At 43.3% G+C, this 23,632-nt stretch overlaps 1 protein-coding gene across 2 annotated transcripts in view; it reads left to right on the forward strand.

The window, feature by feature from the left end:
- JADE2 (jade family PHD finger 2) overlaps positions 1 to 23,632 on the forward strand; it is a 1,082,209-nt gene that overhangs the window by 241,067 nt on the left and 817,510 nt on the right. For both annotated transcript variants that reach the window (XM_073620794.1, XM_073620796.1), the window contains exon 3: positions 77 to 162. In XM_073620794.1, coding sequence (XP_073476895.1) covers positions 77 to 162 — 86 coding nt within the window. The remainder of the gene's footprint in view (positions 1 to 76; positions 163 to 23,632) is intronic.

Genomic DNA, 23,632 nt, shown 5'->3' on the forward strand with positions numbered 1-23,632 from the left:
AGTTTACATGCACTTTGGTTTGCTATTATATATGATTGCTTCCTTACCTCACATATCTATTATGTATTTACTGCAGGTCACACAACATCATGGTCAAGGTGTTCCAAAATACCGACCACAAAAACCACCTGTGCCAGGCAGAAGGAGAAGAAGCCATCGGAGGTTTGTTGTTTTTGCTCACATTTTAAAGATCCCACTACATATTTATAATTAAATATTCGTGCTGCCTGATCCAAGTTAACACATCTGCACTTTGATGACTAATGCAGCCCTGTGTTTATTTGTAACAAATAACACAATTTAGGCTCCATGCACACTAGCATTTTTAATAAGCTCAAAAAAAGCTGGAAAAAAATGCTGAATGAAAAATACTGCTGATAGCATGTTTGTGCCAGCTTCTAGTAGCTTTTAAAAGCATTTAGAAGCTTTTTAGGAGTGCTTTTGCAGTGTAAAAAAAAAGCATTTTAGTAGCATGTAGAAGCAGTTCAGTGTGTTTAGGAGCGTTTAGGGTTTTTTTCTGTTGGAAAAACTGTACAAAAACATTTTTTTTTCTGCTCCTGCATGCTGAAGTTTAAAAAATGCTAATAGCCCAATGTAGTGTGCATGGACATAGGATAACACTATTTAGCTTCTAGGAGTAGAAAAAAATGCTATTACAGCTTCTAGGAGCTTAAAAAAATGCTAGTGTGCATGGAGCCTTAAGCAGTCATTGAGGATTATTTATTCCTGATGGCAATCAAAAAGGTTATTTTTCTCTAAAGAGTGCAGCAGATTGTCAATACAGTGTCTTATTTTATGTAATATTCTATAGTGCTGAATGTTTCCAAGCATGTTTTTGTTTTTCAATTTCTTACAGTAAATGAAGCATGCAGAAGGATTAAAGCCACTTTGTGTGGGCATTTTGTAGTAGTTTGTTGAGGAAGGTGCTGGGCTTTGTACTGACTTTTTAAAATAAATATATTATAAACCTTGCCAATTTTTGTACTGCGTCTATGTAGACTATAGACATTTCTAAATAAAAATCAAAATAAAATTACCTTTTAAAGGGAAAACCACCCTGATTTAAGGCTGCATTCACACCTGAGCGTTTCGTTTTCAGGCATCAAGTCGCATGTTTCTACCATTTTTTTACCACTTTTTTGCTGCTTTTTTGCCACAATTTTGCACAGGTTAAAAAGGTCACCAATGTAAAAAGCAGAAAAACGCCTGTAATCTGCCCAAAAAGAAGCTCATGTACCTTTTTGAGCCTCAGGTTACAAAACGCTCAGATGTGAACAGGGGCCATTTAAATGAATGGGATTTTGATTGTTGGGCGTTTTTTTGGGTGTTATACAAGCTGAAAATGCTCAGATGTGAATGCAGCCTTACAGTTTTGGGTAGATGCCTGGTGGGTTAAATAACCTATTATCTTCTGTTATTAACCTGGGAATCCAGTAGCAGAGTGTCCCTGGAGGGTCTACTCCAGTTCAGCCACCTTCTACCTTGTTGGCACTGTTGTCTGGGTTAGTTTGTCACATGCTCCCTGACACAAACTTGGAAGGAAGAAAATAACATTCTTTTTTGTCTAGGAGCTGAGCAAAACATTTATCAATATGTGGAAGGTAGAGTTTCAGGAAGGGCTTTTGGATTTTAGTGATTTTCAATCTTGATTTCATTTTCTAAAGGTACACTGCAGTGTACCATTTTATGCTGAATGCATTCATGTCCCCTGGAATTATTCTTTAAGCTCTGGTTCACACCAGTGCAATTTGTCATGCAATTTGACAATTTAGAATCACATAACAAGGCGGGGGGGCACAATGCGGACGTGATGCGTTCGCACATCTGAGGGGAGTGACCTGACACGGTGCCTGTGCGAGCCCATGGAGGAGGTCCCGGTGAACTGCCGAGAACCGAGCGGCGTGTGAGACCGTGGATCTCCGGTGGATGAAGGCCGTTGGACTCGCTCGCATCGGCCACGGTTTACATAGCGGTTTACATAGCGGAGGGAGGATCGGAGGTAGACTGGCGAGGTGAGCAGCGAATGGGTGTGAAGCACGGTGGTCACCCTCCGGAGCAGTCAGCTCCCGCTGTCCTCCCTCCCTCCCCCCCCCCTCCCCGGCTGCCTCTCTCTGTTCCCCTGGCCGGCGTGGTAGGAGAAAGCGCGTAAGGAAAGACCAACAAAGTGAGCCGTCCAGAGAGCCATCCAACCATCCTAGAAATTGTTGGGACTATGTGCTGGAAGGAGTTCCCTCCTGGGGATCAAGTAACAACTATAAGGAAGGCAGCACGGGAGGGCACCTCTGTTTTTTTGCAAATAAGGTCTAGCCCCGAGATAGTTAAGTAAAGGGTCCCCGGCATAGGAAAATAGGATAGAAGAAATGACAACAATAAACTTTATGACCTACAATGTTAGAGGTTTAAATACTCCCACCAAGAGACATAAGATCCTAAAAGAATTAAAACGATATGGGGCAGGGGTGGTCTTTTTACAAAAGACCCACCTATCTCACAAGTCTAATGTGAAATTGCACTCCGGTAACTTCCCAACATGGTATTACGGGGATACAATCACAAAGAGAGCTAGAGGTGTCGCAATAGGGTTTGCGAAAGGAATCAGATTTGCCTTAGAGGATAGACTGACAGACCCTGAAGGGAGATTCCTCTTCCTAAAAGGTAAACTAGGTGAAATGGAGTGCACGTTGGCAAATATCTATGCCCCGAATAGGAACCCGATTAAGTATTTAAAGGTTATTTTGGGAAAGTTAATGGAATTTAAGAGTGGGTATGTGATCCTAATGGGAGATATGAATTTCTGCATGGGCCCAAGTATAGATAGTACATCCCGGGTGCAGGTTACAAACAACGTACAATTAAAAAAGATAAAACAAAAATTGCATGCATGTCAACTGGTAGATATTTGGAGGATCCTCAACTCTAAAAAACAAGATTTTACGTTTTACTCCCCTGTACACGGGACCTACTCCAGGATAGACTATATCTTGGTAGAACATAGAATGATTGAGTGGGTGAAGGACTCCGGTTTAGAAATTTCAACACTGTCGGATCACTCCTCAGTAAAAATGAAGATGGTAGTCCCTGGTAATCATAGACAATCATATGCTTGGTGCTTAAATGAAGATCTTATTCGGGAAGAGGTGACTTCAGCATTCGTGAGAAAGGAATTAGAACAATATTTTGAAACAAGCGATACAGGGGAGGTTTCGGGGTCCACCCTGTGGGAGGCGTACAAGGCCTACATAAGGGGGATTCTGATAGAAGTGGGTACAAGGAGAAAAAAAGAGAGAACTGGGAAAATTAAAAAACTAATGGAAGAGACTTTTAGAGCTGAGCAAGAACATAAGAAATACCAGAAGCATATCAAAACTTAGTAATAAAAAGGGATGAACTGAAGGATCTGATGAAATATGTAACAACAAGAACATTCAGTAGAATAACTAAAGAAAGATACCAGTGGGGGAATAAGTCTAGCAAACATCTTGCCTGGATGTTGCAAAAGAAAAAAGCTATAAATTATATAGAAAAAATTCAAACAAAAGGAGGTGAAATGGTCCATTCTACCAAGAGTATAACGGAAACATTCAAAAATTACTACCAAGATTTGTACTCGGTAGCCTCTGATGGGGGCCAGTCAGGAGACAAAAGAAGCAGAATTAACGATTTCCTCAAAAAGGCTGGACTATCCAAAATTCCAGAGAATTTGAGAGAAACATTGGAGTCCCCAATAACAGAGAAGGAAATAAATAAAGCCCTCTCGGATTCAGCTCAAGGGAAAAGTCCTGGCCCGGATGGGTTCACAACGTACTACTACAAAAAATACAAAGAGATTCTTATCCCAAGGTTATGCCAATACATTAACGGCTTGGGGGGGCAGACTATGAAATTGGCGGAGAGGCTCTGTCTGCCATTATTACAGTAATCTTGAAGGAGGGGAAAGATGGGACGATATGTTCCAGCTATAGGCCAATCTTGTTGCTAAATGCAGACACAAAACTGTACGCTAAAGTACTGGCAGGTAGGATAAAAGGAGTGATGACTCTCCTGGTACATCCGGACCAGGTGGGCTTCACTCCCAGAAGGGAGGGAAGGGACAGCGGGGTGAGAACACTGCTCCTCCTCCTCCAGAGGATAAAAGAAAGTGGGCCCCCAGGTCTACTCCTGTCAATAGACGTCGAAAAGGCCTTTGACAGGGTAGACTGGGGGCTCATGATACAGACTTTAGAAATTATGGGAATTGGCCCTAGAATGATCCGGTGGATCAAAACATTATACCATCACCCAACAGCAACTATAAGAATAAATGGACCGCAGTCCCTACCCTTTGAGATGAAAAATAGGACAAGACAAAGGTGTCCTTTATCCCCGCTCTTGTTTGTACTATCTTTGGAACCACTATTGGCTATGGTACGAAAGAACCCCGACATAAACGGATTTAAGATTGGAGAGGAAGAGCACAAACTTGCAGCATTTCCGGATGATGTTTTGTTTTATATTTCCAACCCTCGGATCACAATGCCTAATTTATTAAATACTTTAAAACATTATGGGGAAATATCTAATTTTAAAATAAATCTAGCAAAGTCAGAAATCCTATATCCCATATAAGCATATGCAAGACAGAAGAACAACTGCTGAAAACAGAATTCAAGTTTTCCTGGAGGAAGGAACTGAATTACTTGGGAACCAAGTTAGCGAATACTATGAAGAGGACACATAAAATAAACTATATACCGTTGCTAGACGAAATTAGAACTGAATGTAATAGAATAATTGGGAGGCCTATATCATGGATAGGCCGTATTAATATTATAAAGACGGCCCTTCTACCAAAGATTACTTATAAGTTTCAGATGTTGCCATTGGCTCTACCCAAACCATACCTCAAAAAATTAAAATCAATGATAATGAACTCAGTATGGAAATACAGAAAAGCAAGAGTTTTTTTCGCAATTTTAGGGCAGGAAAAGAAAAGAGGAGGGCTAGCTGTTCCAGATATTTATAATTATTATAATGCGATTGTGTTGTCAAGGGTGGTCGAATGGGCCAAGGAAAAAAATGAAAAAAGATGGGTCAAGATAGAAAAAACACTTAGCAAGGCACAACTAGGAAACATAATATGGAACCCACCACATTATAGGACGATTGATGTAAATACACTCGCACTTACACGGAATGTTTTAAAAATTTGGGACAAGATGTATAAACACCTTAATGGGAATTATAATTCTCCACTAATTGCGTTAAAAGATAACAAATTTTTTGCACCAGGGGAAAAGATAATAGGGGGAAACTGGATAAAAAAAGACACAACACAGTTAAGAGATATAATTAAAAAAGGAAAAATCCTATCACTTCAAGAGTTAAAACACAATAACGATTTCTGGTTGATTGATGAGTGGCAGTATCTCCAGCTGTACCACTTTATTCAGAGTCTTCCTCACCCTATTAGATCAAGGGAAGAGTTGACTTCGTTGGAACGGTTGTGTACTGTAGATAACACAAAAAATACGATATCTAGATTGTATAAACTCTTGTTGAAGGTTGAGGAGGTGGAGATCCTGCCATATATTAGGAAATGGGAACAGGAATTGTGGTCACATAGGGATAATATCACTATTGGAAAAATACTGAACTTGACTCATAGTTCATCGGTTGACACTAAAACTGCGGAAATGAATTATAAATGCTTAACTAGATGGTACGCAACCCCAGACAAAATCAGTAAATACCAAAAGGATAAATCAGCGGATTATTGGCGTGGCTGTAAGGAGGTAGGGCCAATGTCACACTTATGGTGGGTTTGTCGCAAAATTAAAAAATTTTGGAAAAATATTATTCATTACGTAAAAGAAATTACTAAAAAAGAAATAGTGGAGGATCTGTGGGTTGTGTTGCTCCACGGTGTAGAGGGAGATGTGAAACAATACAAGGAGTCATTGATACCGCATCTGTTAAATGCTGCTAAAAAATTCATCCCAAAGAATTGACAAGAAGAGGAAAGTCCATCAATATGGGAGTGGATTGATTCTGTCGAGGAAACTTTTAAAATGGAGTGTTTGAGAGTAAACTTTGAAGATAACAATGAAGAGTTTAGAGTGAAGTGGGACTGTTGGAGAGAGTTTAAAAGATGGTGGAGTTATGTCGAGGAACTACGAATATAGCTCTACTACGCAGTTAGAAGAATTAAAGCTCTATTCAGGGCGAATACGCAGAGGTAGTGGGGAGAGGTGGGCGTAGACTAGGCTTTAGATTGGGTATTAAGGATTGGTATTACTGGGGAAGCTCTGTTGTATTAATTTTATTAATGTATATACTAAGCTACTATGATGTGACAAAGAGTTGGGAAAATAATGAGCTGTAATGGTGTTTTAAGCTTCCCAAATAGAGTTCGCTGAAGTCGCAAAAAAAAAAAAAAGAATCACATAGGTTGCACCCCATTGCCGGCAATAGAACCGTTTAAATTGTTGCAAATGGTTGGAAAAAAGTTCCTACACTGTTTTTTTGTGATTTCATTGCGACTTGCATTTGCTTCTATTAAATTAAGTTGCAAGCCGCAATGAAATCGGAGGTCCAAATCGCACAGATCTGCGGATTTGAAAACACGCTGAAGGAGCGCAATTTCAAAGCCTCACTGGTGTGAACCAGGGTTGAAGCCTAAGTTTAATCCAAAATCAGGACAAGAGACTATACTAATAATCAATTTGAAACCTTCCGAAGCATGCTAAGGGACGTGTCTTATGCACTCATCAATAGTGCCCACTATGCCTGCCCTTTTTACCCACCTTTTCTATTTCTTTCTCGAACATCACGGGACACAGAGCCACAGTAATTACTGATGGGTTATATAGGTATCACTGGTGATTGGACACTGGCACACCCTATCAGGAAGTTCAACCCCCTATATAATCCCTCCCCCTTGCAGGGAATATCCTGATATCCTATACTGGGGCAAGCCAGGCGAACCGGATCCATTCAAAGTGTCTTTTCATGGCCGAATTGAATGGTACCCGGGCCTCGTGTCCGAAGAAACGAGGTTTTACCCGTAACGCTTCTCTTTTTAGAGAGCTGGACCCCGCAGATCAGAAAATGGCTTTAAACTTCCTAATTTCTGGCGAGGTGCTTTACGGTCCCAGAACTGTTGGATCCCCCTACTGATGGGGGCCCCAGTCTCTGACGGTTTTTTCAAACGGAGCCCACCGTGAGAGGTGAAGATTGGGTCTGTGTAAACTGCACCCTGCGGCTGGATAAGGTAAGAGGAGATTCCACAGAATTTTTGAGTTCTAGTGGCTTTTCTCCTTTAAGGTAAATGCATGCTATGCCTATTGTGACCACCGGGGGCTGCCAAGAGCACAACCTGCACATGCTGACTGTCTGTCTCAGTGTTCATCGTTGGTGTTTTTTCCTCACAGCGTCTCAAGCTGGCTGCAAAGAAGGTAAGATGTAGGAGGGATTTCTCATGTTTGAATGTTCCCCCCAGGAGGGACCACAGGGGTCTAGAAAGTGGTTATACCACCCGGACTCTGCGGCCTAATGGCCACCATCTCTGAAGATAGCCGTTCAGGCAGATCTTGTACCAGCCCCCCCCCCCCCGCTCCCAGCCTTCCTCCAGAAGCATGACAGGAGAGTCGGCTAGCGTGGGAAGCGCTTGTTTTTTTTTCAAAACTCGAAGGGGGGGCGGTAGAGGGGGAGGGGCGGGACGTCAGCACTGAGTGCTTAGACTCCCACTCAGGCCAGCTGCAGGCTATTAAAGGCACTCTGTACAGGTGCACTCAGCCTTCTGAGAGACACAGAGCTGACGGTCGCATGTAAGGTGGGACACAGGCATTCTCCTAGGCAGCATTTACTGAAGTAACACCAGACTGAGCATTGGGTAGCAAGGCTTTTAGCCAGACTACATCGCTCAGCAGGCAGTGTTCATTTGTATACCTCACACCTTGTTGCTTTGCACTATGGGTAGAAGAGGTTCAAGCACCCCAGGAACCAGAGACACTAGGGGATCTCGTTCAGGTTCTGAGGGCCCCCTGTCGGCAGCATCCTCCCCCCTAAAAGATGGGCCAGGGACGGCTAGCCAGGGAGAGCCATCGGGGTCAGGGGCTACACCTGCTTCTGGCACTTCAGCCCCTGTATATATTACACAAGAGGTTTTTTCCTCAACCATTAATGGTCTAGAGGAAATATTAATGGCCGTGATTACGTCTTCACTCAGTGGAAGAAAACGCACTAGGCTTTCCTCTGTTCCCCAAGACCCTCAGACAGAGGAGCTCTGGGATAAAGGAGATGAATCCCTTTCAGAGGATCGGGATGGGATGGATGATTCCTCTTCGGAGGATTCAGGTGGAGAGGGACCCTCTGCGACTTCCCAAGAGGAGAAAGTCTTAGTGCAGATCCTCACTGGATTGGTCTGCTCCACATTTAAGTTGCCCATACCTGAAACTGCTAAAGAATCCTCTTCTGCTTTGGGGTCACTGAAACCTTTCCAAGCAGCACATGCTTTTCCTGTTCATACTTTACTTGAAAAGCTCATTTATTCTGAGTGGGATCACCCAGACAAACGTTTTTTTCCGCCGAGAAAGTTTTCAACACTTTATCCGATGGAAGAAAAGTTTATTAAAATGTGGGGAATACCGGTTATTGATGCCGCCATTTCCTCTGTAAATAATAGCCTGACTTGTCCTGTAGACAATGCTCAGATGCTCAGGGATCCTGTAGATAAAAGGATGGAATCCCTATTGAAGGATGTTTTCTCCTTAGCAGGATCAGTGGCCCAACCTGCAGTAGCAGCGATTGGAGTCTGTCAATACTTAAGAGACCATGTTAAGCAGGTCATCAAAGTATTACCTGAACAGCAGGCCCAGGGGTTTGCTAACCTTCCAGCGGCCTTATGCTTTGTGGTTGACGCCATTAGAGATTCTATCGTGCAAACCTCCCGTCTTTCACTGGGGTTGGTGCATATACGTAGAATCCTATGGTTGAAAAATTGGTCAGCCGAAGCACCATGTAAGAAGCTACTGGCTGGGTTTCCATTTCGTGGTGCAAGGTTGTTTGGAGAGGACTTGGATAACTATATCAAGAGAATCTCTTGTGGGAAAAGCACTCTCTTACCTGTCAAGAAGAAGAGTAAGCGTCCCTCTTTCAAACGGACTCTTTCCCCAGCGCCGGGGGCTTCAGCCTCCAGGCAGTCTCGACGGCCGCCTCCATCGGGGTCCAGAGACAAGAGTCAACCCCAGGGACAAAAGAGGTCCTGGGGAAAGAAGCCTACTAGGCAAAACACTAAGACCTCTGCATGAGGGGGCGCCCCCGCTCACTCGAGTGGGGGAAGACTGCGACAGTTCTCAGAGCTCTGGCAGGAGGACTTCCAGGACAGATGGGTAATCTCCACGGTAACCTTAGGGTACAAGCTGGAGTTTCAGGAATTCCCCTCTCCTCGGTTCCTCAGATCAGGTGTTCCCAGAGACCCAGAGAAGTACCAGTCGCTCCTTCTAGCGTTAGGGCGACTTTTGTCGCAGGAGGTCATTATGATAGTTCCCGCAAAGGACCAGGGATTGGGCTTCTATTCCAACCCTTTTATGGTCCAAAAGCCAAATGGGGATGTCAGGCCCATTCTGGACTTAAGGGATCTGAACCGATTCCTAAGGATTCAATCCTTCCGCATGGAATCAATTTGAACAGTAGTTCCCACCCTGCAGGGAGGAGAATTTCTGGCATCAATAGACATCAGAGATGCATATCTGCATGTGCCCATTTTTCCTGCTCATCAGAAGTTTCTGCGCTTCGAGGTAGGAGGGCGCCATTTCCAGTTTGTGGCTCTGCCTTTCGGGATAGCCACTGCATCTCGAGTGTTCACAAAGATCTTGGCTCCTCCTCTGGCCAGATTAAGGGCTCAGGGTATAGCTGTCATAGCATACCTAGACGACCTGCTCTTGATAGACTGGTCGGTAGCCTCTTTGAATGGAAACTTGAGGACCACAGTCAGGTATCTAGAACACCTGGGTTGGATCCTCAACTTAGAAAAGTCTTTCCTAAAACCAGTAAGAAGACTGGAGTATTTAGGTCTGATTATAGATACAAGCCAGGAGAAAATATTTCTACCCCAGGCAAAGATCACTGCTTTGAGAGAGCTGATTCTGACAGTAAGGACCAAGAAGGGTCCCTCAGTCCGCCTTTGTATGAGGCTACTAGGGAAGATGGTGTCTTCATTCGAAGCAGTTCCCTATGCTTAGTTTCACTCAAGAATGCTGCAACACAGTATTCTGTTGACCTGGAACAAGAAGGTTCAGGCATTAGACTTTCCGATGCACCTGTCGCATGCGGTGCGTCAGAGCCTCAATTGGTGGCTCATACCCGAGAACCTGCAGAAGGGGAAATCCTTTCTACCGGTTACCTGGACGGTAGTAACAACAGATGCCAGTCTGTCAGGTTGGGGAGCAGTTCTGTAACAGGCTGCGGTCCAAGGGGTATGGTCCAAGACAGAGAGGACCTTACCCATCAACATTCTGGAGATCCGGGCGATACATTTAGCTCTAAAAGCCTGGACTATCAGGCTACAGGGTTGTAGTCTGGTCAGGATCCAGTCCGACAATGCCACAGCAGTGGCTTATGTCAATCATCAGGGAGGCACCCAGAGCCGAGCTGCTCAAAAGGAGGTGAACCAGATCTTAGTCTGGGCAGAGATGCATGTGCCATGCATATCGGCAGTTTTCATCCCGGGAATAGAGAATGGGCAGGCGAACTATCTAAGCCGCCAGCAGTTACTTCCAGGGGAATGGTCTCTGCATCCCGACGTCTTTTGGGCCATATGCCAAAGATGGGGGGTTCCAGATGTAGATCTCTTTGCATCCCGATTCTACACAAAGATAGACAGATTTGTGGCAAGGACAAAAGATCCTCTTGCATGCGGGACGGATGCATTGGTGATTCCGTGGCATCGGTTCTCACTGATTTACGCATTCCCGCCTATTCTGCTATTACCACGACTCCTTCGCAGGATCAGGCAGGAAAGGAAGTCGGTACTTCTGGTGGCCCCCGCTTAGCCCAGAAGGACTTGGTATGTAGAAATAGTAAGGATGACGGTGGGTTCCCCGTGGACCCTACCGGTACGCCCAGACCTGTTATCCCAAGGTCCGGTGTTCCATCCTGCCTTACAAACGCTAAATTTGACGGTTTGGCTATTGAGACCCACGTTCTGAAGAGTCGTGGGCTCTCAGGTCCTGTCATATCTACCTTGATTAATGCAAGGAAGCCAGCTTCCAGGATGATTTATCATAGAGTCTGGAAAGCTTATATAACCTGGTGTGAATCCAGAGGTTGGCATCCCAGGAAATATGTCATAGGTAGAATTCTTGATTTTCTACAATTAGGATTAGAGATGAAGCCGGCCTTGAGTACCATCAAGGGCCAGGTCTCTGCTTTATCAGTATTATTTCAGCGGCCACTTGCTTCGCATTCTTTGGTCCGAAATTTTATGCAGGGGGTGATGCGTCTTAATCCTCCGGTTAAAGCGCCCCTAAACCCCTGGGACTTGAACTTGGTCCTGGCTGTGTTACAAAAACAGCCTTTTGAACCAATAAGTCAGATTCCTTTGGTCTTGTTGACAAGGAAGTTAATTTTTCTGGTGGCCATCTCTTCTGCTAGAAGAGTATCAGAATTAGCAGCTCTTTTCTGTAAGGAGCCTTATTTGATTATACACAAGGATAGAGTGGTACTGCGCCCTTATCCTAGTTTTTTACCGAAGGTGGTTTCTGTTTTTTTATTTAAACCAAGACATTGTTCTGCCTTCCTTTTTTCCAGATCCCTGTTCTCCGGAAGAGAGATCTCTACATTCGTTGGATGTAGCAAGAGCAGTTAAGGCCTATCTAGGGACAACTGCTCAGATCCGCAAGACGGATGTTTTGTTTGTGCTGCCAGAGGGTCCCAATAGAGGACAGGCAGCGTCAAAAGCTACCATTTCTAAATGGATTCGATAGTTGATCATTCAAGCTTACAGTTTGAAACAGAAGATTCCTCCGTTTCAGATCAAGGCACATTCCACAAGGGCTATTGGTGCTTCTTGGGCAGTGCATCACCGGGCCTCTATGGCTCAAATCTGCAAGGCTGCAACCTGGTCTTCAGTTCAGAGATTCACCAGATTCTATCAGGTGGATGTGAGAAGGCATGAGGATATCGCCTTTGGTCGTAGTATGCTGCAGGCAGCGGTACAGGGTCCTCAGGTCTGTTTGCACCCTACTTGGTCGTGGTTCCCCCCCCTCAGGTAGCATTGCTCTGGGACATCCCATCAGTAATTACTGTGGCTCTGTGTCCCAAGATGTTCGAGAAAGAAAATAGGATTTTTTAAAACAGCTTACCTGTAAAATCCTTTTCTTTCGAAGGACATCACGGGACACAGAGGTCCCGCCCCTCTTCTAATACACTATATTGCTTGGCTACAAAACTTAGGTATCCCTGCAAGGGGGAGGGATTATATAGGGGGTTGAACTTCCTGATAGGGTGTGCCAGTGTCCAATCACCAGTGATACCTATAGAACCCATCAGTAATTACTGTGGCTCTGTGTCCCGTGATGTCCTTCGAAAGAAAAGGATTTTACAGGTAAGCTGTTTTAAAAAATCCTATTTTTTAGAAGCTGGAAAATGATCTATGGATGGAGGAAGCGGACCTTTCACTCATTGGGCCAACCTCAATTCGTAGAGCACTTTTCATTCATGGAAACTAGCTTCTATGAATGGATGAGGTTGGTGGAAAAGGCTATAGTCAGCACTCTTTATGAGTGCATATCACAGGTTCTCAGCTCATATTTACCCCCTGAGTGGGTGTGCAAAAGTCTTAGGTCTACTATGCTGCATACCACTGTTGGCTTTGATCATCAAGCTTAGCTTCTGTGAGATTTGCCACTCGTACAGTAATGATAGGGGGTCACTTGCTCTTCCACGTCTCCATTCAGAAAACATCTTGTATACTTTTGACAGGATACAAAGCTTTCTCTGAATAGACAAGGGATAGGGGCAGATAAATGTCAGATGGTTTGGACTAGCTTTGAAATGGCTTTCTGTATGTACCCTACAAAATACCTATCATTCACAGCTGGAGCTGATGGTAAACTCTTAGATTTTTTTTTTTTTGCACTGATTAAAGTATAATGGTGTTTTGTAAGTCAGGCCCTTGTCTCATCATGTATTCCCTCATGCTATTTGCATGTTACCATTGCAGTGTTAAGCCCAATGGCCCGTACACACAATCTGAAAAATACAGCTTTCGACTTGATTGTACGATAATCGGATCGTTAGTACAGAGCTTTCGAGAGCCGATCATGACAGTTCATCAGATATTATTTATTGGACATGCACGAACATTTTTCTTGAACGATACCAGATCGTACTATTTTCGTTTAATCAGTACAGTTGTCATCCAAAAATACAATACAAATACACTACAACACGACATCACTTCCGATTTTTTTTATTGTCGTACGAGAATTTTTGGAACTTTAGTAAACTATTCAGGTTCAATATACAACTAGCATGCTAACAAAAAATTGACAATCTGTCATCCGATTTTTGGATCATGTGTATGGGGCATAAGGCAGAGTTTCTGAATGTGGTCAGTATTGATCCACAAGGGTTGATGGGACTATCTGATGGGCTGATAAAAGGGCTTAGGATTAGTAGGTGGTCAATAAATGATGAAAGGTCAAATGAAAGGTTAATCTTTTAACCACTTGCTGCCCACCCACCGTCATATGACGGTGGGACGGTGCAGCTGTTATCTTGGGCTGCCGTCATATGACGTGACGGCCTTCCAGGCCCCCCAGGGGGCGCGCGCGCCCGCCGCTTCACTCGGGTCCCGGTGCGCGGCCGCGATGTCCGCCGGGCACCCGCGATTGCCCGGTAACTGAGCAGGACCGTGGATCTGTGTGTGTAAGCACACAGATCCACGTCCTGTCAGAGGAGAGGAGACCAATGGTGTGTTCCTTGTACAGAGGAACACCGACCGCCATCCTCCCCTTGTGAGTCCCCTCCCCCCACAGTTAGAATCACCCCTTTTTTTGTAGACGCTATAACTTTTGAGAAAACCAATAAATATACGCTTATTGCGATATTTTTTACCAAAAATATTTAGAAGAATACGTATCAGCTTAAACTGAGGAAAAAATTTTGTTTAAAAAAAAAAAAAAAAAATTGGATATTTATTATAAAAATATTGTGTTTTTTTTAAACTTGTCACTCTTGTTTTGTTTATAGCGCAAGGAATAAAAACTGCAGGGGTGATCAAATGCCACCAAAAGACAGTGTTGCATGACCGCGCAATTGTTATTCAAAGTGCGACAGCGCTGAAAGCTGAAAATTGGCTTGGGCAGGAAGGGGGTGAAAATGCCCTGTATGGAAGTGGTTAAAGTCTCTGTAGAGCTCCACTAGTCCAGTCCCTAGCCCTGAAGTTGAGGTGGCTAGTAATAAGACAATCTTACCCAGAGCTATATTTTAAACTGCCAGCAAGAATAGCCTTTAGTTTGGTCTATTGGCAGTGAGTTGTCACTGGCTTTTTTACCAGCATTCTTTACTTTGTGTGTCTGTAACCTTCCACCCTCCCCTTCTGGAAGCCAGTGAGTACTACCATAGCAATAGGACTGGTGACAAATAAGTGATTGCTGGCAATGTACTAACATTTTTTGCATTTTAACAGCGATAAATGCAGCTGCTGATACAAAGAGGAAGTATCGACAATATGCACAAAGATATATATTTGGATTTATAACTTGGTTTGTCAACAAAATAATGCCTATGTGTGAAAATACTTTCAGTAATGATGCCATGAACCTTTGATAAAACCTCCAATTTTCATAAAGGCTTGGGGGTTGTTAAACAATTAAAACCAGGAGCATTCAACCTTTTGACCTTCCTGGGCCATGTTGGAAGAAGAGGAAATGTTTTTGATCACACATAAAATACACTAACCATAAGGATAGCTGATGAGCAAAAAAAGTTGGTCAGATCACATGTTAACCCCCATTATCTCTATATCAGTGACCGTTATTTACTAAAGGAAAATCCACTTTGCACTGCAAGTGCGCTGAACGTGCACTTAGAAGTAAAGTCGCTGTAGATCCGAGGGGGACATGCAAGGAAAATAAAAAACAGCATTTTAACTTGCACATGATTGGATGATAAAATCAGCAGAGCTTCCCCTCATTTCAGATCTACCCCTTAGATTGAGAGTGACTGCACTTTCAAGTGCACTTGCAGTGCAAAGTGGATTTGCCTTTTGTAAATAACCCCCAATGCACCTATAAATGTAATAACAATTAATTTTTTTATTTTTTTTTATATTTTTCAGTTTAAAAGTAAAAAAGGGCAACATAAAACTACAGTTTTTTTTTTTTTTTTTTTTTTTACACTGTTTTTGATAACCTATTGCAACAGTATCTGGTTTGATAAATGTAGTAGCAATTCTTAATAAATTCTCAAGGTGCTCATTAGATATTTTGATTCTAATTTTGCCCTTCGTGTACTTCATATTTGAAAATAGTTGTTCACAAATTGGGTGCTACCGAAAACTGATGACACAGATAAGGCATGGTTGTGAAGATTGGGATATTTTTCTTTGGGAAAACGTATAAAGTCAAGGAAAGACCCTGTCAAACTTGTCTTTGGCCGCATGTGTTTGCTAAGTGTAAATGCATTTTTACAAAGAATTCCAAAAATCAAAATAAAGTAAGTTTGTGTCGGGCCTCATTCATAGCCGTCTTGGGCCACAGGTTGTACACCCCTGTTCTAAACCTTAAGCAGAAGTTGGTGAATTGAAGGGTTTAGGAACATTGACCTACTAGATGCTCCACTGTAATACAGAATCTGAGATTTAAAGCATTTGTTACCCTAAAAAAAAAAAAAACGATCCATGTCCAAGCATGAATAACAGCACAGTGCTTCAGTGCTTGTGCTGTTTCATTTGGCCCCCTGTATCACTTGAAATACCTGGCTGATCCTGCCAGTTTCTGCCCCCCCCATGGTTTCTGATGGCTGCTGAGCCCTTACACTTGGGTCAATTTATGCGCCTCGCATATCTGCAGCTCTCCTCCTCTCCTGTCCTCTCTCCACCCTCCCCTCCCCACCTGTCAGCTTGTGACAGTGCCCACCTTTCCCCTCCTGCTGCTATCATAACTTTATCATTTTCTGGCCATCTCCGTGTTAGATATTGCAGTGTCTCCAGTGTCTGTACTGTATTTAAAAAATGCCCCTCTATCCCTTATTTCCGAGCAGCGCTCGGCACTCATGTGAAGGAGTGCCTCTCTCCTCTACTCCTCCCGACTGACAGCGGGGGGTTTCCCTGCCCATTCTGCTGTAGCTGTCAGATGGAGAGAGGGAATGGCGGGTGGTCACCTGAGCAGCGCTGTGAAAGGTATACAGGGGCATTTTTTAATAAAGCACAGACACTGGAGACATTGCATTATTTAACACAGGGGGATTGCCAGAAAATGATAAAGTGGGTTTACAACCACTTTTTTTTTTATCAGAAAAAAAAAATTTTTATTAAGCCACACAGTACAAACAAAGTATCACAGCACGACTTATCAGCATAGCATATATAAAAATATAAGTAGCACATAATAAAGATCATACAAATGACATTCTATTTCTATGTTGAGAATCGCCAAAGCTGGAGAGGGTGAGGTGATGATCCCAATAATCTCAGATATTGTACAGAATTTCTTATTCTAAAAGCTGGTTAGATGATTGCAGGTCCAGAAAATGTGTGTGAGCTGTGCGATCATTCCGCAGCCTCTCCAGCAGAGTGGGAGCTGTGTTGCAAGAAATCAATTCAAGAACGAGGTTTTGCCTGTAACGCTTCTCTTTGAGAGCTGGACCTTAGGAACCAGGACTCTTTTTGGTCTTGCTACATTACCAAAGCTGTTCCAGAGGGGTGCTATACAGGTCCAAAGGAGTGAAACCCCTATTAAAAGGGACCCGGTCTTTGAAGGTTTAACTACGCTGCCCGCCGTGATGGGTGAAGTTTGGATCTGTCTGTAAATCAGCAGTATCCTGCAGCGAGAAAAAGGTAAGGGAAGAGGCTAGGAACTGTATAAGGTGCCTATGCCTTTCCTTCCATATATTTAAAACTTTATGCCTTTAAAATGTCTCCTCTAGAGGGAGTAAGTTACACTACCTTAATACGATGCTTTCAGCAGCTCTGTGTCCAGCTATAACAGCCATGTGTGGTCCTAGCAGCCAGAGGGGGGTTCTTAGTGAACAAATGGTGTCCCTCTTCTAGAATCAAAGAAGGGGTACAGCAGTTACAAGAAGCAGCATAGCACAGGTTAAGTACTCTGGCAGCCAGCGTAGCCTTAGGAGACTTCCTGACAGGCATGGGATTATATCCACTAGACATCAGCTCAATCTCGAGTTTCTTGCTTCATATAAAAACATAGTATGTATAATAGATAGCTACTATTACAAAAGCTATACATACCGCTGACAAAGATTCCCCCTCCCCCTCCCTCCCCTCTTGGAGAGGTGCGGTGGCCCCATCCATTTTTTTTTTTTTTTTTTTAATATATAAAACTTGCCCTCCTGTACTTAGCTTGCTGGTTTTTAATGATTCCCCAGCCTGATCTTACAGGCAGTACGCTCTGACAGGTGGGGACAAAGTACTAGACGGAATTGCAGGCTCTAGTTCGGCACATCACGGATCTTGTGGACAGATTACTGGGAGGGGCTGGGGAAGACCCGGCTGTCATGGTGCACGTTGGCACCAATGACAAAGTCAGAGGCAGATGGAGTGTCCTAAAAGAACGATTTTAGGGACTTAGGTGCTAAATTGAGGAAAAGGACCTCCAAGGTAGTATTCTCAGGAATACTACCGGTACATCGAGCCACACCAGAAAGGCAGAGGGAGATTAGGGAAGTAAACAAGTGGCTGAAGAGCTGGTGTAGTAAGGAGGGGTTTGGGTTCCTGGAGGACTGGGCCGACTTCTCAGTCGGTAACCGGTACTATAGAAGGGACGGACTGCACCTAAATGAGGAGGGTGCAGATCTGCTGGGAATGAAGATGGCCAAAAAGTTAGAGGGGTTTTGAAACTAGGCCATGGGGGGGAGGGTCCAGAGACAGTGATAGCCAGCGCGGATGATATTCCAGAGGGTAGTGTTGGGGGCATTAGTGGTAGGTTAACCAAAGCACAAAAACACAAGGTGAGTATAGTAGCAAGTCCTAGTTGCAATTTTGAAACACCCAATACGAGGACAATATGCGACCGGTCTAAACTATGTGGCATGTTCACCAATGCCAGGAGCATGGCAGACAAGATGGGAGAACTAGAGATACTGTTGTACAAGGAGGATTTGGATTTTGTGGGAATTTCAGAGACCTGGTTCAACAGCTCTCATGATTGGCTGGCAAACATTCAAGGGTATACCCTATACCGCAAGGATAGAGAGGGTAAAAAAGGGGGAGGGGTATGCCTATATATCAAGAATAATGTACAAGCGAATGTGAGAGATGACATCACTGAGGGAGCTAGAGAGGAGGTGGAATCCTTATGGGTAGAGCTCCAAAGGGATGAAGCTAAGGGGAAAATAATACTGGGAGTATGCTATAGGCCCCCTAACCTGAAGGAGGAAGTGGAGACGGATCTCCTATCACAAATTGGATTAGCAGCAAGGATGGGAAGTGTTATCATAATGGGGGATTTTAATTATCCAGACATAGACTGGGCGGAGGGAACCGCGCATTCATTTAAGGCTCGCCAGTTCCTTAATGTCTTGCAGGACAATTTTATGGGTCAGATGGTAGACGCACCAACTAGAAATAAAACATTACTGGATCTACTGATTACCAACAATACAGACCTGATCACAGATGTGGAAATACGGGGCAATTTAGGTAACAGCGATCACAGGTCAATTAGTTTCAGTATAAATCACACAAATAGGAAACATAAAGGGAATACAAAGACACTGAATTTCAAAAGAGCCAACTTCCCTAAACTACAAACCTTGCTAAAAGGCATAAATTGGGATAAAGTATTAGGAACAAAGAATACGGAGGAGAGATGGGTTTGCTTTAAGAGCATATTAAATAAGGGCATTAGCCAATGTATCCCATTGGGTAATAAATTTAAAAGAGCGAACTAAAATCCTGGATGGCTTAACTCCAATGTAAAAATGCATATAAAAGCAAAGGAGAAGGCCTTCAAAAAATACAAGGTTGAGGGATCATCCTCAGCATTCAGACTTTATAAAGAATGCAATAAGAAATGTAAGGGTGCAATTAGGACGGCTAAGATAGAACATGAAAGACACATAGCGGAGGAGAGCAAAAAAAATCCCAAGAAATTCTTTAAGTATGTAAACAGTAAAAAAGGGAGGACAGACCATATTGGCCCCATAAAGAATGAGGAAGGACATCTGGTTACAAAGGATGGGGAGATGGCAAAGGTATTGAATTTATTCTTCTCCTCAGTCTTCACGAGTGAATCGGGGGGCTTCGGTAACCAAAACTGCAGTGTTTATCCTCATGACACAACACAGGAAGCACCTCCATGGTTAACAGAGGACGGAATTAAAATTAGACTTGAGAAACTTAACATTAATAAATCACCGGGACCAGATGGCTTGCATCCGAGGGTACTTAGGGAACTCAGTCAGGTGATTGCCAGACTGTTGTTCCTAATTTTTACAGACAGTCTATTGACTGGAATGGTACCAGCTGATTGGAGAAAAGCCAATGTAGCACCAATATTTAAAAAGGGCCCAAAAAACATCCCTGGGAATTACAGACCAGTTAGCCTAACATCAATAGTATGTAAAATCTTGGAGGGGATGATAAGGGACTATATACAAGATTTTAGTAATAAGAATGATATCATTAGCAGTAATCAGCATGGATTCATGAAGAATCGTTCTTGCCAAACCAATCTATTAACCTTCTATGAGGAGGTGAGTTGCCATCTAGATAAAGGAAGGCCCGTAGACATGGTGTATCTGGATTTTGCAAAAGCATTTGACACAGTTCCCCATAAACGTTTACTGTACAAAATAGGGTCCGTTGGCATGGACCATAGGGTGAGTACATGGATTGAAAACTGGCTACAAGGGCGTGTTCAGAGGGTGGTGATAAATGGGGAGTACTCAGAATGGTCAGGGGTGGGTAGTGGGGTTCCCCAGGGTTCTGTGCTGGGACCAATCCTATTTAATTTGTTTATAAATGATCTGAAGGATGGGATAAACAGTTCAATCTCTGTATTTGCGGACGATACTAAGCTAAGCAGGGCAATAACTTCTCCGCAGGATGTGGAAACCTTGCAAAAAGACCTGAACAAATTAATGGGGTGGGCGACTACATGGCAAATGAGGTTCAATGTAGAAAAATGTAAAATAATGCATTTGGGTGGCAAAAATATGAATGCAATCTATACACTGGGGGGAGAACCTCTGGGGGAATCTAGGATGGAAAAGGACCTGGGGGTCCTAGTAGATGATAGGCTCAGCAATGGCATGCAATGCCAAGCTGCTGCTAATAAGGCAAACAGAATATTGGCATGTATTAAAAGGGGGATCAACTCCAGAGATAAAACGATAATTCTCCTGCTCTACAAGACTCTGGTCCGGCCGCACCTGGAGTATGCTGTCCAGTTCTGGGCACCAGTCCTCAGGAAGGATGTACTGGAAATGGAGCGAGTACAAAGAAGGGCAACAAAGCTAATAAGGGGTCTGGAGGATCTTAGTTATGAGGAAAGGTTGCGAGCGTTGAACTTATTCTCTCTGGAGAAGAGACGCTTGAGAGGGGATATGATTTCAATTTACAAATACTGTACTGGTGACCCCACAATAGGGATAAAACTTTTTCGCAGAAGAGAGTTTAATAAGACTCGGGGCCACTCATTACAATTAGAAGAAAAGAGGTTTAACCTTAAACTACGTAGAGGGTTCTTTACTGTAAGAGCGGTAAGGATGTGGAATTCCCTTCCACAGGCGGTGTTCTCAGCGGGGAGCATTGATAGCTTCAAGAAACTATTAGATCACCTGAATGACCGCAACATACAGGGATATATAATGTAATACTGACACATAATCACACACATAGGTTGGACTTGATGGACTTGTGTCTTTTTTCAACCTCACCTACTATGTAACTATGTAGATGGCAACGCCGCCTCTTTCTCTCGTGTCTGTTTTTTCTTTCAAATGAAAAGCATTGCGCGCGCGCATGGACTGTGTTATGCTGAGGAGGAGGGGGCGGGTTTGCAAAGGGACGTGTTCCCACAAATACAGGTGACACCGTGTGCAGTACGTAAACGTCCACATGGAACACACGGCGCTAAGGGCGGAAGACACTGAGGACGCCAATCAGGTTTTCACCTGATGCTTGTAACACAGACTCTCTCAGTTTCACAAGCTATAAACTGAAGAAAGGCGTCTGTTACAGCCTATGGCCACATCACACTAAGGAGACACAGGAGCGCTGGGCACGTAAGGGGTGTAAAGCAGGCATTTCCAGTACGGGAAACACTATTATTATCAGCATTTTAAAACTGATCATGGTGACATTGTTTTCTTGTTAAAACTGTTGTCAAAGCAAATAATATATATATTTTTACCTCTGCTTTTGTGCTTTGCACTATGACTTCCAGAGCTACCATAAAGGTATCTAAGGTTCCACCCCCAGGTGCTGGGAACCCCAGTCATGCCGCCATACTGTTATCCTCTCCAGGGATACCAGACATGGCAAGCCAGGGTGAGTCATCGGGAGCTAGCAGTGGTGCAACTGCTTCACACACTTCAGCCCCTGTATACGTGACTGAAGATGCACTATCCTCGGCCCTGCAGGGCTTAGAAGGAAGATTATCGGCTTTTTCTTTTTTTTTCCCTTTTTTTTTTTTTTTTTTGGCGTGCGGTACAGCTGAGAGATTTTTTGAACACTTTAATCCTGCCAAGTAGTTATGGGCGCACTCTAACAATCTTTGAGGAATATTGTAACGGAAGTGGTGTATTCCACCAAACCCTTTCTAAAACGTACGCGCTGCTGGTAGCACCCTCGGAGGACTTTAGGTTGCCCTTTTTTAGGGGGCGGGAGAGAGATCTGGGTCGAACCTTTACGGAAGAGCAGTGTACTAATATGATACACTATATATTTTGAGTCGTCAATCTGCATAAGAATGCAGGAGACAAATTTTAAGATTCTGTCCCGGTGGTACCGCACCCCAGCATTCTTAAACAGATGCTACCCGGAGGTATCAGATAATTGCTGGCGTTGCGGGGGGAAGGAGGGGACGCTAATGCATATTTTTTGGTCCTGCCCCAGAATAGAGAACTTTTGGAAGGAAGTCCGGAGAATTGCTCAAAAATTTAGTGATCGGGAGATTCCGGAGGATCCATCTTGCTTCCTATTACAAGATACTAAAATCCCAGTTAAATCATATAAGAAATCTATTCTATGTCATCTGCTGAATGCAGCTAGAGCATGTATTCCACTCAATTGGAAGCAGGCACAACCACCAACGGTAGGATTATGGCTTAAAAGGGTAGAACAATTGAACCTTATGGAAGATTTGGTTTGGACATCCCGGCAAAAAAGAGGGATATATCTGAAAACATGGTCTCCATGGGATCTTTTTATTAATACAGAAGAGGGAAAATACCTTTATAGATGTAAGTTCTAATGACTGAAAACAGAAGATGTGGCCATTGGATTCTTGGCAGGGGAGGGGTATGTGGGGGAGAGGGGGAGGAGGAGGGGATGGGGAGGCGGGAGATGGGCTCTGCCCCTCCCTCCCCTTAGGGTTTTATTTATTTTTGAAATTTTTTTTTTGATGTCTTTGTTGTCTTTTTTTTTTTTTTTTATGTCTTTGTTGTTTTTTTTAGTTATAAATATAGAGGTAAGCGAGAGTTAGACGCTTAAGGAAAATATAGATAGAACCCCCCAGGACGGAGTTGGAGATATATTTTGATTAGGGACGGGAGAGGATCTCTGCCTTAATGCGTTTGGGGGATTGTAATGAGGTTTGACTTTGTTGTAATTGGAGAGCATGGTCTTGGCTTTAGAAGAAAATTTATTTATTTGTATATTAGATTAGCATATAGACATGCATAATATGCCATATTTGATGTTGGTAAAGTGTATGCCTTTCTTCCTCTTAACCACTTGAGCCCCGGACCATTATGCTGCCTAAGGACCAGAGGTCTTTTTCCAATTTGGCACTGCGTCGCTTTAACTGCTAATTGCGCGGTCATGCAATGCTGTACCCAAACGAAATTTGCGTCCTTTTCTTCCCACAAATAGAGCTTTCTTTTGATGGTATTTGATCACCTCTGCGGTTTTTATTTTTTGCGCTATAAACGGAAAAAGACCGAAAATTTTGAAAAAAAATGATATTTTCTACTTTTTGTTATAAAAAAAATCCAATAAACTAAATTTTAGTCATACATTTAGGCCAAAATGTATTCGGCCACATGTCTTTGGTAAAAAAAATGTCAATAAGCGTATATTTATTGGTTTACGCAAAAGTTATAGCGTCTACAAACTAGGGTACATTTTCTGTAATTTACACAGCTTTTAGTTTATGACTGCCTATGTCATTTCTTGAGGTGCTAAAATGGCAGGGCAGTACAAAACCCCCCCAAGTGACCCCATTTTGGAAAGTAGACACCCCAA

This window comes from Aquarana catesbeiana, linkage group LG03 (assembly GCF_042186555.1).
Source record: "Aquarana catesbeiana isolate 2022-GZ linkage group LG03, ASM4218655v1, whole genome shotgun sequence".
Taxonomy (NCBI): domain Eukaryota; kingdom Metazoa; phylum Chordata; class Amphibia; order Anura; family Ranidae; genus Aquarana; species Aquarana catesbeiana.